This window comes from Hylobates moloch, unplaced genomic scaffold (genome assembly GCF_009828535.3).
Source record: "Hylobates moloch isolate HMO894 unplaced genomic scaffold, HMol_V3 SCAFFOLD_10, whole genome shotgun sequence".
Classification (NCBI taxonomy): domain Eukaryota; kingdom Metazoa; phylum Chordata; class Mammalia; order Primates; family Hylobatidae; genus Hylobates; species Hylobates moloch.
The window spans coordinates 24,134,293-24,149,375 of record NW_026652285.1 but is presented as its reverse complement, the minus strand read 5'-3'; the positions used below and the strand labels follow the sequence as shown (position 1 = coordinate 24,149,375).

The following is a 15,083-nucleotide window of genomic DNA, read 5'->3' as shown; positions in this document are numbered from 1 at the left end:
AACTTCCCTTGCAGGGAAGAGGAAGGTGGATTGGCCGTCCTTCTGCAGTCCCTTACCATACAGGCAGGTCTGGGGACCACACAGTGCTCACCTCCCAAAATCTGTCCCCCTCTCTCCACCCCTGGTGCATCCCTGTGTCTGAGAATAAATCAACCAAACACAATCATCTGGACATTTTTTGGTTTTGTTCTGTTTTGTTAAAAAAAAGAAAAAGAAAAAGAAGAAAAGACATCATGGCCAACTGGTAGGTTCCTAAGTCTCCTTCCATCCAGTCAAGCCAGAAGATGCCCAGGGGAGTAGGGAGGTGTGGGGAGGGAGGTGTAGGGGAAGGAGATATGGAGAGGGAGGCAGAGCCACAGGAAGTGAGCCACTGGAAGGATAAGGTCATCCCAGTGACTTCATGGCTGTGACCACAAATGGGGTAGGGAACAGGACCCAGGAAGCCCCTCATCCCCTAGCACGTAGGTCTTCTCCATTAGGCACATTCAGTCCACTCTTGCATTCTTTCTTCCCACCCTGACTGCTCAGAGAAATGTACCCCACCTCCCTAGCCCTCTGTGCTTCAAGTCTTCCTTTGACCCCCTTCCTTCCCCCACAGCAGGGCTCTCAGCTGCCAGCCAACCAAGCAGATGGCGCAACAACCAGACCTAAAGGAAGGACCTGGGGAAGAAGAGAAAGGGAGCCTGGCAAGTCTGAGCTTTGGGAGTGGGTCTGGACTTTGTGACCATTACTCCGTCTGCTACCCCACGCTTCCTTATGCTCCCACCCTCTGGCTAGCTTGAGAGGAGGGACGATGGTCAAGGTACATGTCTCTTCTCCTCTGACTCTGGGAATGAGATTTTTCTTCTCCCACAGGCTTGAGCTCTCCTTATAGGAGTGTCTCCACATGCCAAAATCAGAGGAAGTCAGAATAAAACCTCCCAAGGCTGAAAACTAGAGCTGGCACGTAGTACGTGGTCAGTAAATGTTTTTAGGTGGCTGGATGAATGAAAGAACGAGTGAGTGAGTGAATCCAGGATCGATCTGGAAACACACCAGGGCTCAGACCTCTTGGGCTAAGTGCCACTCTCAGTTCTCTTGGGCTGTGTAATACCAAAGAGAACACCCCAGGCTCTGGCTTACCCCAAGGGCACACCCATGCTCACAAACACACACACACGCACACGCACGCACACGCACACGTGCACACGCGCACTTGAGGGAAACTTCTGGGCCGCAGGCAGAGACAGGACTCAGACTCAGACTCCACTCTGGGTCAGCTCTGCAGCCTCCAGAGCACGGGAGTAGCAGGGGACGCTGAGCCCCTGGCCTGCTGGCAGGCCTCACTCTCGAAAGCTGTCAGCCAGCTGGTGGCAGTCCAGCTCCCCCTTTGGCTCCAGGCCCCCCGGAAGCTTCACTCCCGTCTTCCGGTCCACACACCAGCACTTGCCACGCTGCCCATCCAGAGCTGGGTGACACTGCCAAGAGAAGGGCATGAGGGGTCAGTTCCGACACAGGAAAAGAGACTCCAAGTGACCCATCCCAATCCCAGCCCAGCCCCCAAGTCAGACAGTCGCTGCTTCAAGATGGCCTCTGAGGGTGGTGATTCTTTTTTGAGCATAGGTCTTCTGAGCTCACTGGAGCACGGAGAACATGGTCAAGAAGGAAAGGTCTAGAGAGTTCTGGAAGGCAGGACCTTAAGAAGGCCCTCGGGTTTAAAGGCACAGCTGGATTTGAAAGGCTGGGTTCAGGTTGGAGATGTTTTGGGTACGTATTCCGATTGGGTTGAGACTTTAAGAATGGGCTTATAGTTATGAGGTGGATCCAAGTCGGGATTAAGGTAGGACCAGGATAAGAGTTGCAATTGAATTAGGAAATATGACTAAAAGTTGAGTTGGATGAGTTGGGTGAGGGTTAAAGCCCAGGTAAAAACACAATTGGGATAAAGACAGAGGTCAAGGTCAGAATAACTAAAATTAAGCTAAAGTTTGGGTCAAAATTAGATAGTAGGAGGTTCAGGGGGCGCAAATGTATATTTCAGGGTGAGAATTAAACTTGGAGTAAAGGAGAGCTTAAGGATCAGAACTGGTCTGGGGATAAAGTTCAAGTGTCAGAACTTTCAATGGGATAAAAATCAGAGGAAGAAGCTAGTGGCTCAAGCTTGTAATCCCAGCATTTTGGGAGCCAGAGGCAGTGGATCGCTTGAGCTCAGGAGTTCAAGACCAGCCTGGGCAACATAGAGAGACCCTTCCATCTCTACAAAAAAAAATAAAAATTTTAAATAAGCCTGGCATGCAGGCAGTGGTGGCTCATGCCTGTAATCCCAGCACTTTGGGAGGCCGAGGTGGGTGGATCACCTTAGGTCCGGAGTTTGAGACCAGCCTGGCCAACATGGCAAAGCCCCATCTCTCCTAAAAATACAAAAAATTAGCCGGGCGTGGTGGTGGGCACCTGTAATCCCAGCTACTCGGGAGCTGAGGCAGGAGAATCACTTGAACCCAGGAGGTGGAGGTTGCAGTGAGCTGAGATCCTGCCATTGCACTCCAGCCTCGACAACAAGAGCCAAACTCTTTCTCAAAAAAAAAAAAATTAGCCTGACATAGTTGTGTGCCTGTGGTCCCAGCTGCTCAGGAGACTGAGGTAGGAGGATCACGTGAGCCCAGGATGTGGAGGTTGCAGTGAGCTGTGATCACTCCAGCCTGGGAGACTGAGTGAGATCCTGCCTTTAAAAAAAAAAAAAATCAGGAGAAGAAAATGCATAGAATTGTACAACACAAAATGTGAACCACTAATTAATAATAATATACTAATATTCGTTCATCAATTGCAACAAATGTAAGATGTTAATAATGAGGAAACTGGGGTGGAGGACAATACATTGAAACTCTGTACTCTTGCTCAAGTTTTCTGTAAACCTAAAACTACTCTAAAAAATAAAGCTATTAATTTTTTTTTTTTATTAAGAGAAAAAGTTTTTTTAATTGGGACAAGGATAAAATTCGTGTTAGGATAAAGATTAGAAATAGGCTGGGCATTGGTTTTGGGGCGCCCTCTCTGGCCCTTCACTCATACCGTTTTCACGCCATCCTGGGATGCACAGACTCAGGGCAACCTTTGTCCTTCTATCTAGGCCTCTGCTGGCAGTGTGGCAGCTCGAACTGTGGATTTGTTTATAGCTCATGGAGCAGGGAAATGGGTCTGTCTACACCCACAAAGAGCTCCAGGCTAGGGTTCCCCAGACAACACCCAGCAGGAGGCACACCAGAGCCCTGCCCAGACAGGCCACCCATTCTGATGGGCCAGAGATAGGCTGGAAGAGGCCAACCCTGCTGACCATCCCAGCCTCCTGGAGGCTTGTCAGAGGACCCCAGCTTCCAAGGGCAGGAAGGAATAGGGAAGTTGCTGCCTTTGTGTCTTCTCTCCTGCCCCACTCCTTCCTCTGCTTCTACCCAAAGTGCCTGTCTCCAACCGTCCAATCTGGCTTTACCTCCACCCTTGCTGTACCTCAGGTGGTTTTGCTACTCGCCTTGCAGGGAGGGGTAGGCTGAGTTTCCTCCCTGACTCCTCATGACTTTGGCCCTCCATTCCCAGATGAAACCTCACTCAGCGGCAGGAGGAATTACTCATAGGAATAGAGTAGAGTGAATGAGAGAGTGTTGGGAGCCAGAGGTTTTCAGGGTTGCTAGGTCTGCACCACAGACGGTGAAATCCAGGGGTGAGGGAAATTGCCCTGGATAGGGAGGCGGGATCTGCTGTTAACTTGCTCTATGACTCCGGACTAGCCCGGGTGCTTTTACTCCTCTCTGGATCACAGTCTCCTCGTCTCCAAAATGAGTGAGGTTCTGATGCTGAGGTAGGGTTTAGGGAAGCTCCAAGGGGTTGGGTTGGGGTTGAGGAGTTTCCCCTTCCTGAGATCTCCATCCTGGACCATCCTATGGAGAGGCCAGGAATGCCCCAGAGCTGAGTCCAGGGCCGAGCCAGCGGGAGACAGAGACCCACCTGCTTGGGGTGGAAGTTGCCGTTGCGGTCGCAGTTGGGGATGGGGATGATGTAGAGGTCCTCGTGGGTGCGGCTCTGTGAAGCGGCCAGCCGCTCCAGGGCCCGGTGCAGCTCGCTCTGGCAGGAGCCCTGGGGCTGGAGGAGGGGAAGACAAAATTGCTCAGCAGAAGGAAGAGAGGCAGGAGGCCCAGGCCTGAGGTCAGAGCTAAGTGGGAACTGAAGGCTCTGAAAGGCCTGAGCCCCAGGGGCTGGGCAGGACCCAGAGAGGTGAAGAGAGAGGCCTGGGTCCAGAGGACACAGTGGGGAGGGTAGAGACGTGGAGGAAAGGTTCTCGAGCCAAAGAGCTTCTTCAAAGGAGGGGTGGGAAGTGAGGGGACATTGTGGGGAAAGGAGCTGTGGGAACCTATGCAGAAAGCCAGGGAGGGGGTGATTTCTATGCAGAAGGGACAGATAAAACTTACAACTGACAACTTGTAAGCCCTTCAGAAGGGACATTAGCCAGACCCTGGGGCAGCGTCCCCAGGCCCCCTGCTATGGCCAGCATTTACCCTTTGGTTACTGAGAAGGTCTGGGGTGGGGAATCCAAAAAAGGCCAAGAAACCTCAGGGCGCTTTGGGCAACTGCTTTTTACCAATCGGTATAGAAGTTTTTCAGTATTCAATAATCACTTAAGCTGTCCCGATGTATATAACTGATGGGCAGGAAAGGAATCCCAAGGAAGGGAATGAGTGCTTTCTCTGGGTCCTGATGACTCACCTTGCACACAGTAGTCACCCTAGAATGTATGCTGAATGAACACGCCCCAGATCTGGTGGTGATGGTGTGTGTGTGTGTGCGTGCATGGTGGGGGGGCATGTGTGTGTGTGTGTGTGTCTATGCACATGCACATTTGTGCGTCGGTGGTCCTTACCACAGGCCGGGCATCCTCCCGGGGCGCCCCATTGACCTTCATCTTGCCCCCACTGGTGCTCCGGTCTCGAATTTTGGCGAAGTGCTTCTGCAGGCACCTGCGGTCATGGGCGCTACAGGGGCTGAAGCTGTTGTTGGGGTGGTCGCCCTCATCCTTGTCTGCATTCAGGTAGCGATAAGGAGAGGTCAGCACCAGAAGAGGTCAGAGCGTCACAACAACCCAGCCTCCCACCCACGTTCTCCTTCCTGGGGATTCTTCGGCTTGGTGCTGGAGAAAAGCAGGGGCCTGGGGAGCGGGAAGAAACAAGAGCAGCCCCCCACCTCCTCCCCTCTCCCCTGGATCTCTCAGGAGAATATTCCTCTTGAAGTCCTTGACTTGTCCCTCACCCCACCCAGGCCAGCGTTCAGATGAGTCACCAGCTGCAGCTGCCGAGATGGCAGGAGGGTCCTCTGGGCCCTGCAGGGAGGTCTGAGGCAGGCAGGGGGGCCCCCTGCTGGATCCTGTCCCCTTTCCATTCAGCTCCTCCCACCATTCCCCTCTCCATCTGATCGTTCTCCCTGTCGCCTTTCCTGATTTTTTTCGGTGTCCGGCTGAGCCAGCCAGGGGATCCCCAGGGCTGTGGACTCTGCTCGCCCTCTTCCAAATGGCCTGAATCAGAGTTTCCATGAGCAATGAGATCTCTAGCCCAAAAGGCTCTCCCCACTGGCTGGGTGGGAGAGAAGTGGGAGTTAGTGTATCCGCCTGCATGAGGAAGAGTGAGTGCGTGTGTGTGTGTGTGAGTGTGTGTGTAACACAATCTGTGTGGCCCCAGGACCACAAGAACAGCCTCACACATTCCTTCAGTCCCCCACCTCGAAGTTTCCCATTCTTAGACTTCGGACTCCATCCAAAGTCCATAGGGGTTGCCCAGAACCAGGGCACCAGGGGTCTGGAGACGGGAGTGATGAGGCTAGACCTTCAACGCCTCTGTGGGATCTCCTGAAGGCTCTATCTGAGCTCAAGAAAAACTCCATCCAAATGGGGCATTGTGGCTCACACCTGTAATCCCAACACTTTGGGAGGCCGAGGAGAGAAGATTACTTAAGGCCAGGAGTTCGAGACCAGCCTAGGCAACATGGCAAGACCCCATCTTCACAAAAAATTTAAAAATTAACCAGGTATGGTGGCATGTGCCTGTAGTCCTAGCTACTCAGGAGGCTGAGGCAGGAGCATCACTTGAACCCAGGAATTCGAGGTTGACAGTGAGCTATGATCACACCACTGCACTCCAGCCTGGGTGACAGAGCAAGACCCTGTCTCTAAAAAAAAAAATAAAATACACTTTTTAAAAAAAGAAAAACCCCATGCTCGAGTCCCAGAACTGTAACCACTGCTCCTCCCTCCAGGCAGTCAAAACCGGAACACAGGGCTGAGCTGGAGAAAGAGGTTGGAAGACCTCTCTGCAGATCAGAGCCACCTCTGAAATGCTCAGGCTTGGCAGCTCGCTGCCGGCCTGAGTGCAAAGCCCCTGCCAGCATTCCAGATGTTGGCACCCGGACAGGAGGTTACATCTGGTTTGCGTCAGGGTTTTTTTTTCCTGAGGAGTTAGCAGGTTCCTCCATGCGTGGCAGCGATCCCAGAGCTGCCTCTGGGTCAAATGGTATTTTTCTGCCTGGCCAAAGCCGGGGAGTTGGTTCTTTTCTCATTCTCTTGGTTTGGGGGGTGTGGGGAGAAATATGTGGATAAAGGCAAACCAGGCAAGGAGGAATCTAACCAGAAAGTCTTTGTCAATAACCTTCCACACCAAAGGTTATTAATAAAATTCACCAAGGATGGAAGAAGATTTTGTTATGGTGGAGGGCTGGCTTAGAAAGACGAATAAAAGGGAAGAAATAAATAGAGGAGACAGATATAATCCATCCTTCTGCACATTTAAAATCCCAAGAAGGACAGTCCAGAGGAGACTCCAGTCCTACATCAAGTTCCTAAGAGTCAACCAAAGAGAAGACACTATAGCAAGATCCCCTGGCCAAGGTAGGCAGCAAAAGAAGAAACACGAACTTCAGAAGACGAGGATTGTGCCAAGGGGACCATAAGGAGATGGATCCTGAGCCCTTGGTTAGGAACCAGAGAAAGATCTGGGATCCAGGCCCTTCCTTTGAGACCCTCCCAAGGAATTCCTCCAGCCAAAGAAACCTAAGCTGGCCCAGTGATCACCTCCCTCCATGCCCCCACCTTGCACAAAGCCATAAGGCTTGAGGATGGAGTCACCGTGTTTCAGGGGTGTAAGCTGGAACTGGGGAGTGGAGAGAAAGAGGAAATGGAAGACCTCAAAGAATTAGAACCAGGCTGGGTGCTCACGCCTGTAATCCCAGTGCTTTGAGAGGCCAAGGCAGGAGGATCACTTGAGGCCAGGAGTTCAAGACTAGCCTGGGCAATATAGCAAGACCCTGTCTCTACCAAAAAAAAAAAAAAAAATTAGCCAGACGTGGTGGCACATGCCTGTGGGCCTAACTTAGAAGACTGAGGTGGGAGGATCGCTTGACCCCAGTACATCAAGGCTACAGTGAGCTATGATTGTGCCACTGCACCCCAGCCTAGGTAAGAGAGCGAGACCTTGTCTCTTAAAACAAAAACAAAAAAAACAAAAAAAAAATTCCAGAATTAAAGAATTAGAACCAAATGTCAGAAGGACAGAGGCTGAGCTGAGATGTGGACAAAGGCCCCACCATGTTACTTAGGTAGGGCTGGAGGAGATCACCTGGACTTGTTTGCCACAGCCCAGGACACTAACACCAGGGGGCACCCTTCCAACCTGGAAAGCCTTTGTTTTTCCTGAGTTTGCTTTCTTTTAATGACCATACAAGAAAGTACTAGGGGCCAGCCGGGGTGGCTCACGCCTGTAATCCCAACACTTTGGAAGGCTGAGATAGGTGGATCGCTTGAGCCCAAGAGTTCAAGACCAGCCTAGGAAACATAGTGAAACACTATCTCTACAAAAAATTAGCCTGGTGTGGTGACGCACACGTGTAGTCCCACCCACTTGGGAGGCTGAGGTGGGAGGATCACCTGAACCCAGGAGGTCGAGGCTGCAGTGAGCAGTGATCACGCCACTGTACTCCAGCCTGTGCAACAAGTGAGACCGTCTCAAAATTTTAAAAAAGCAAGCACTGTTTTGTACAATGATTCATTCCTCTTAGTAAATGGGTAGAATATTCTTTGGTTCAAGGAGTGAGGAAGGTTTTTCAGGAGTTCAAGGAGTGGGGAAGAGTTTTCAGGAGGTAGTGAGCTCCCACCCTGGAAGTGTGAAGAATTCGGGTGGTAGCAGCCTCAAAAATCTCAAGAGATATGGAATAGAAGCACGACCACAACTATGCTTTCCATGTTGAGTTTCTTTTTCTCTCTCTCTCTCTCTCTTTTTTTTTCTGAGACGGAGTCTCGCTCTGTCGCCCAGGCTGGAGTGCAGTGGCGCAATCTCGGCTCACTGCAAGCTCCACCTCCCAGGTTCACGCCATTCTCCTGCCTCAGCCTCCCAAGTAGCTGGGACTACAGGTGCCCGCTACCATGCCCGGCTAATTTTTTGTGTTTTTAGTAGAGATGGGGTTTCACCGTGTTAGCCAGGATGGTCTCGATCTCCTGACCTTGTGATCCACCCGCCTCAGCCTCCCAAAGTGCTGGGATTACAGGCATGAGCCACCGCGCCCGGCTTTTTCTTTTTTTTTTAAGAGACAGGGTCTCACTATGTTACTCAGGCTGGTCTCAAACTTCTGGCCTCAAGTGATCCTTCTGCCTCAACTTCCCAAAGTGCTAGGATTACAGGTGTGAGCCACAGTGCTGAGTTTTTATGAGTCAAAGTTCACAAACAACTAACCCTCAGAGGATTATTAATGGATATTTGGGATGTTTACCATTAAGGAGGATTAGGTGTGCTCACTGAAGCCTAGGGCTGCATGGGGCACAGGGTGAGCCCAGAGGCATGGCTCATGCTCTTGGGTTGGTATGGCCCCATGTCACATCGGGGGGTTACCTAGGAAAAGCTGAGCCAGCAGCCTGCCTGGCTTCTCCCTTGTTAGGTTCCCCACTAGCCATCCTACTTACCCCCAGTTCATGTCTATACGGAGTAGCACCCACCAGATAGGGAGAGTAGCTCCCTCCTTAGTCTCATGGGGACACAGGGTAAATCCGTATTTGCCTACTCACACACAGACAGGCTGGGGCTCAAGAATCGCAAGTGTATACAAACAATCACGTGTCCAGACACACACTCATCCACATGTGCCTTACCCACATGCACTTGGGCACTCTGACCCTGTCCTGATCAGAGACACAGAGCCAGGGCAGGGCATGCTGACTTCAACAGCTTCTCTGCACCGTGGTTTGTTGACTTTCCATGTAATCTGTAACTTTTCCTTGCCCAACCCTGCTTAACTGGCAGACTGAAGAGCCATCCCAGGATCCACCCCTAAGCACCAGGTTTTTGTGGGGGTAAGGGTTATAGCATTGAGTCTCTTGATAACGTTAACCTTCTCATCTCCAAAACTGGCTAAATACTTGCTATTTCCCTGCTAACACAAGAGTTCCAGCCACCTGGTGCTACTCATCCTGGTAGTGGCCTCTGGAGAAATTCCAGTGCCTGTGGGTTCCCCTCTGAGCAGGAGTGGAGTCAGACCTATTCCCCTGAAAAGTCTGACCTCCAAAAAGCTTGTTTGGGAGATGGGACTTCCAAGTAGGCTTGGTCCTCCTACAGCCCCCAGCTTGGAGCTAAGCCAGCTGACATCTGACTACAGGGGAAACCTCGGTCTTTGCTCCAGCAGCAGAGGAAGGGAAGGCGCCAGAGAGAGAAGAGGCCACACGGCTTTGGCACCACCGGCTGCAAAGTTTGTGGCGAAAGCCAGAGGATTTCCTCTTTCCTGTTGCCTGATTTTACCCTCACAATTTCTCCCCAACGCCAGCCCCTGGCCCTCGAGAGACACCTAGGCTATGAACTGAGTGGGCCCAGCCATCCAAACCAGAAGTTTCAGCTGTGATCCAGAGGGTCACCCACCTGTCCTGCTAGAAAGGTCTTTTCCCTCTTCCCCTAGACTCTGGCTGGAGAAGCCAAGACCACTGGTGCTGGGTACCAGGCCCTTTCTCTGAGGTCTGGCTCAAGGGGCATCCCCCCCAACAGCTGTGTCATGCTGCCAGCCTCAGAATAAAAAACAGATAAGGCAACTTGGCCTGTTCTTCTCATGTTGACAGCAGCAAAATGCACCAAAGGCCACCCCACCCCTCTCAACTCCTCTGAATGTTGCCCCAAATTTGCTCCCTTGTCCTACCGTTTCCCTAAGTCCTAGCATCAGCTTCTTCATCACCATCTTCATCATCACTTCAATGTATTGAGCTCTTACCCCATGCCAGACGCCCCAACCCTGTGAGGCAGGTCCTGTTGCCCTCCCCACTTTACAAATTAGGAAAATGAAGTAGACTGGGTGGAAGGGGAGGAGGAGAGACTTAGCTCTGCAGCACTCTGTCTTTAAGTGGAAAGACTCCTGATACCCGAGGCACCAATACTGCTAGCTTTGCCAGTACTAAATTAAAAATGGGAAGCGGCCATGCTCCTCCCTCCCCCTCCCCACAAGGCACAGAATTTCTGGGAATGCCCTTGTTCCCATGACATAACTGGATTCCCAGTACTGAAGTAGGGGGGCAGTATTTGCTGCATTGACTAAAAATTAACCCAGCCTGCCTGTTCCCTAACCCTGTCCCAATGGGACTGAGAGCCCAGCTTAGGAACCCCGTCCAAACGCTGATCTTTCCACTGTCTACTGCCCCAGATTCCATGAGTCTAGGATCAGTATCAGGTTGCAGAGTTGTGGACTTTTGACGCACATGCCCCGCTTCATCTCTGGTGGCCTCAGTGGTGTTAAGCCACAACCTGGCCAGCTCATGGAAAGCTGTGACAGGAGGGCAGGCAGGGGTGGCTGGAGATGGAAAGGGGAGATCTGCCCCTGGGGCAAGCAGGAGGCAGCTGGACCATAGCAGCCAAAGAAGAGGGCATGCCAAGTGGCCACCCTCCCCCAGCCACCTGCTCACACTCAGCCCCAAAAGGAAAAGGCAGAAAAAATAGACAGGTACCCTCGACCAAGCTATTCGCAGGCCGATGGGCCCAAGCGTTGGGACCTAAAGCAGACAGTGGCCTACTGACTGTGTAAGGCTAAAAAGATGGGTGGGTAGGGGCTTGGTCGTCTTATCTCACCCACAGACCCTGCAGGGCTACAGCAGAACTCTAGAGAGTGCCTTTTACATGGTGCCATGTGGCCCAGGTCACAGCAAGGGATTACTTCTATGATGACTAGGAGGTGTGGGAGGGCACGGGCATAGCTTGCTCAGTAGGTACCTCCAGGCTTCCCTTGTCTCTCTCCAGATACCTGCATCCATTGCATGGCTGGAGGCTGGAGGGCAAGGCAAGGAGGAAAGGGGGAGGGGCATTACAGACCTCAGCTGTGTCATCCAAAGGGGACCTAAAGCCGCCCCATTCCAAGACACCGTTTTTTTGTTTGTTTGTTTGTTTGTTTGTTTTGTTTTGTTTTTAGACAGAGTCTCGCTCTGTCACCCAAGCTAAAGCGCAGTGGCACAATCTTGGTTCACTGCAACCTCCACCTCCCGGGTTCAAGCGATTCTCCTGCCTCAGCCTTCCGAGTAGCTGGGACCACAGGCACGCACCACCATGTCCAGCTAATTTTTGTATTTTTGGTAGAGACGAGGTTTCACCATGTTGACCAGGCTGGTCTCAAACTCCTGACCTCAGGTGATTCACCCTCCTCAGCCTCCCAAAGTACTGAGATTACAGGTGTGAGCCACTGCGCCCAGCCTTTTTTTTTTTTTTTTTTCGAAATAGAGTTGCCCAGGCTGGAGTGCAATCATGTGATCATAGCTCATTGTAACCTTGAGCTTCCCATCTCAGACTCCCAAGTAGCTGGGACTATAGGCATGAGCTACTGCAGTTGGTTAATTTTTTTTTTTTTTTTTTTTTTAGAGATGGGGGTCTGGCTATATTGCTCAGGCTGGTCCCGAACTCCTGGCCTCAAGCAATCCTCTCAAAGTACTGGGATTGCAAGCATGAACCTCCACACCCAGCCCCTAGACACTCCTGGAGGCCAGTTTGCATTATATCCAGAGGACAACCACAAACTTTTCATGCCATGCCCTCCCCAAACCCCTAGGGGATCTTATTTTCCTCCACTACAGGATGGAGTATTCCTACCCAACCAGAGGATGAGGTATTCCTACCCAGCCCTTTGAGGGCTCTTCTGTCTTGCATTCAAAGTGGTGAGAGAGGAGGAGGCTACCAGCCATCCTTATCTGGTGCCAGATACCCTCTGGCTGGTGGAGGATGGAGATTCAAAGGGAATGTGACTCTGTTGTACCCCGAGAACCCAAGGGCTCGGCCCTTGCTCCCTCCCAGTCTCAGTACCCCTCCTCTACCATTGCCACTGGCATCTCTGCCCCAAGATTAGCGACTTTCTCCCCCAGGACCCCCCTTCCCAGATATGCTGGGTGCCAGGCTGGCATTTCTCCTAGAATGTTTTCTGCTGACCCATCTCTCCCTACCCAGGGGCAGGAAGGGCAGAGAGGCCTGAGGCCCAGACCCCTGGAGTCCACCTCCTTCCTGTTTTCCCTGCATCCTGCTCTCCTCGGCTGACAAGCTGCAGAGGATTGAGGAAGTGGAGGGTTTGGGACCCAGGACAGGAAGCTTGGGGCTGGAGTCCCAGCATCCGGACTGCAACAATGGAAGCTTCAAGCACCAGGAAAAGAGACAGAGACAGACAGAGGCACAGGAGAGCAAAACAGGGTCAGAGATGGAATGAGAAACAGAGGCATAGATACAGAAAGGCAGACAGAAAGAGTCCCAAAGTAACAGAGAAAGACAAACAGTGACAGAGACACAGAGAAAGAGCAACAGAAAGAGAGGGAGACAAGCAGAGCAACTGAAACAGAAACACAGAATAAGGTGGAGAAAGAAAGGCATGATGGGCAGAAGACACTGAGGAAAACAGAACTTGGGAGCATGACTAGTGAAACTAGAGGTTGAGAGAGACAAATCAGGAAGAACAAAAGAGCAAGAGAAAGAAGGAAAAGAGACTGAGAGTCTAAGGAGAGACTGAGAGTCAAGGAGAAACTGAGAAACAAAAAAAGAAAGTGTAAGAATGAGGTTAGGGCAAGGGCCTTCTCAGAGTCTCTCTCTCTCTCTCTCTCTCTCTCTCTCTCTGTTTCTCTCCCCTGACCCCCCGTCCCCTTCTCTATTCCCTATCCCACACACATGAGGCTCCTGCAGCTCTGGGCTAGGAGCCAAGATTTTCTGCCACCTCAAATCATACCTGCCTGGAGAAAAGAACAGGGGGCCTGTATACCAGGGCAGGCAGAGGTGTCCAGGCCTGGCAGAGGGACCCGTCTTCCCACTGCCTCTCAAACAACAAGGTGACCTGGCTCCGGGCTTTGGGGAAGGGCAAGTCTTATGCCCCTCACCGCCAAAGTCCCTCTATTTTGTATGTCCCACTCCACCACTGGACCATGTAAAAAAAAATTCAGGCCCTGGCTCCCCAGACCACTGGGATTTCACCATGGGCCTGGATCAGGAACAGAAAGCTTCCCCCCTCCCCCATCCTCCCCAACACACACCCCACCACCATCCTCCAGTTCTCTGGCCCTAGACAGCTGACTTACCTGGACCTTAATCTGCTACTCTTACACCAGCAGCCAGGCCTCCCACTGGGACCCCCTTATCAAATAGACAACCCTTGGAGGTTTGAGATGGAGCGATGGGACAGTCTCCCTTGGTGGTGGCAACAGGCTGCTAGGGACACGGTAGCAGTTTCCTTGGTGAGCCTGTCCCATGCCAGTCGGGCCCTGCCACGTACCTGTCTTCTCTTCAACTCACAGGGGATTTTTAAGGGCCTTCCAGGACGGCTGGAATGGGGAAGAAGCCGCTGGGAAGGGAGCGCTCTCAGGAGGGAATTGGGAGGCCACGGGTGCCTTACCAGAGGGCTGCAGGCTTTCCTGGATGGCCTCGATCTCCGCCAGCTCCATGCACACGCCTTGCCCGTGCATCAGTGTGTGCAGGGGCTTCTCCACCCCCCGGGGCGGGTAGCAGCGCAGGCCCGAGCCGCAACGGGGGGTGTACACCCCGCAGGGCATCCCCAAGCCCAGGGCGCAAGTGGCGCAACAGCCGCAGCCGGGCTCTCGCACCAGCTCTTCGCAGCCCACGGGGGGGCGGCAGCGCGCCAGCTTCTCCTCGGAGCAGGGCGGGCAGTGGATGGCTTCGTCGCCCAGGCTCGGCCCGGGCCCGGCGGCCAGCAGCAGGGCGGCCACGAGGCAGAGGGGCAGCATGACCGCGCGAGGACTGGGCGCGGGCGCGGGGCGCTGGGCGCAGGCGGGGAGCGCGGGCGCGCGGGCGGGCAGCGGAGGGCACACGGCGGCAGCACCCGGCGCGCCTGGAGGACCCGACCTGGAGGGCGCGGGGAGACGGGGCGGCCCGGCGGGCGAACGGGGACGGAGCGGGGGAAGTTAGCAGGCGGGCCGGAGGGGAGCAAGCCTGGCCGCCGAAGCGCTGCGCCGCATCCTCGGCCCGGCCCAGGCAGGCAGCGGGCAGCGAGGGGCAGGGGGCTGAGCGGCTGCCCGGGACCGGCTCCCCCGGACTTTATACCGGTCCCTGGCCACACCCCCAGCGCCTTCCCAGAGGTGGGGGAGCCGGGGCGGGCGAGGGGGAGAGGGAGAGGCGGCCGTTAGGGGGAGGGGGCGCTGTCCTGAGTCGCCGCCGCCGCCGCTACATCTGAAAGTCCTTTTCTCCCGAAGAAGGAAGCGGCGCAGTTTGGAAGCCGTGGCAGGCGCCCAGAGCGCCTCTGAACCGGAGCCCCGGAGGGGAGGCAAGGGAGAAGGGAAGCCAAAGGGCTGCTGCGGGGCCCCCTCTCCCGACCTCGGAGGAGCCTTGTCCCGCCCCGCCAAGGCGGCCTCAGTCTCCCACCGAGAAAGGGACCTCCTAGCCCGGACTCCCAGCTCTGCGTATCCGCTCTTCCTGGACAGAACCCTTTCCACCGCACCCCGGTGCTTCCAGCCTCAACCGCTGGAGACCAACCCTCCTGAGGTGGGGTAAAGCGTACAGGCACTTAGCTAGGGGCACAGAAAGGCCTGGTGGCCCTAAGACGTTAACAGGCTTCTTGCCACTTGTCCCATGCAACCT

The 15,083-nt window shown here is 53.6% G+C and overlaps 1 protein-coding gene across 1 annotated transcript; it reads right to left on the bottom strand.

Moving 5' to 3' along the window:
* Positions 1-170: 170 nt before the first annotated feature.
* IGFBP4 (insulin like growth factor binding protein 4) lies at positions 171-14,534 on the bottom strand. The gene is made up of 4 exons (XM_032163552.2): positions 13,885-14,534; positions 4,889-5,046; positions 3,979-4,113; positions 171-1,457 (listed from the first exon to the last, which is right to left on the bottom strand). The coding sequence occupies exons 1-4, from the start codon at positions 14,231-14,233 to the stop codon at positions 1,323-1,325; spliced, it is 777 nt and encodes a 258-aa protein (XP_032019443.1). The 5' UTR covers positions 14,234-14,534; the 3' UTR covers positions 171-1,322.
* Between the last annotated feature and the right edge of the window lie 549 nt (positions 14,535-15,083).

Bases quoted from the DNA above. Each gene is read 5' to 3' on its own strand.
- IGFBP4 (XM_032163552.2), bottom strand. From the start codon at position 14,233: ATGCTGCCCCTCTGCCTCGTGGCCGCCCTGCTGCTGGCCGCCGGGCCC. The intron at 4,114-4,888 runs GTAAGGACCACC...CCCCTCCTCCAG, and splicing joins GGGAGGATGCCCGGCCTGTG to CCCCAGGGCTCCTGCCAGAG. The intron at 1,458-3,978 runs GTGGGTCTCTGT...TTCTCTTGGCAG, and splicing joins GCAACTTCCACCCCAAGCAG to TGTCACCCAGCTCTGGATGG.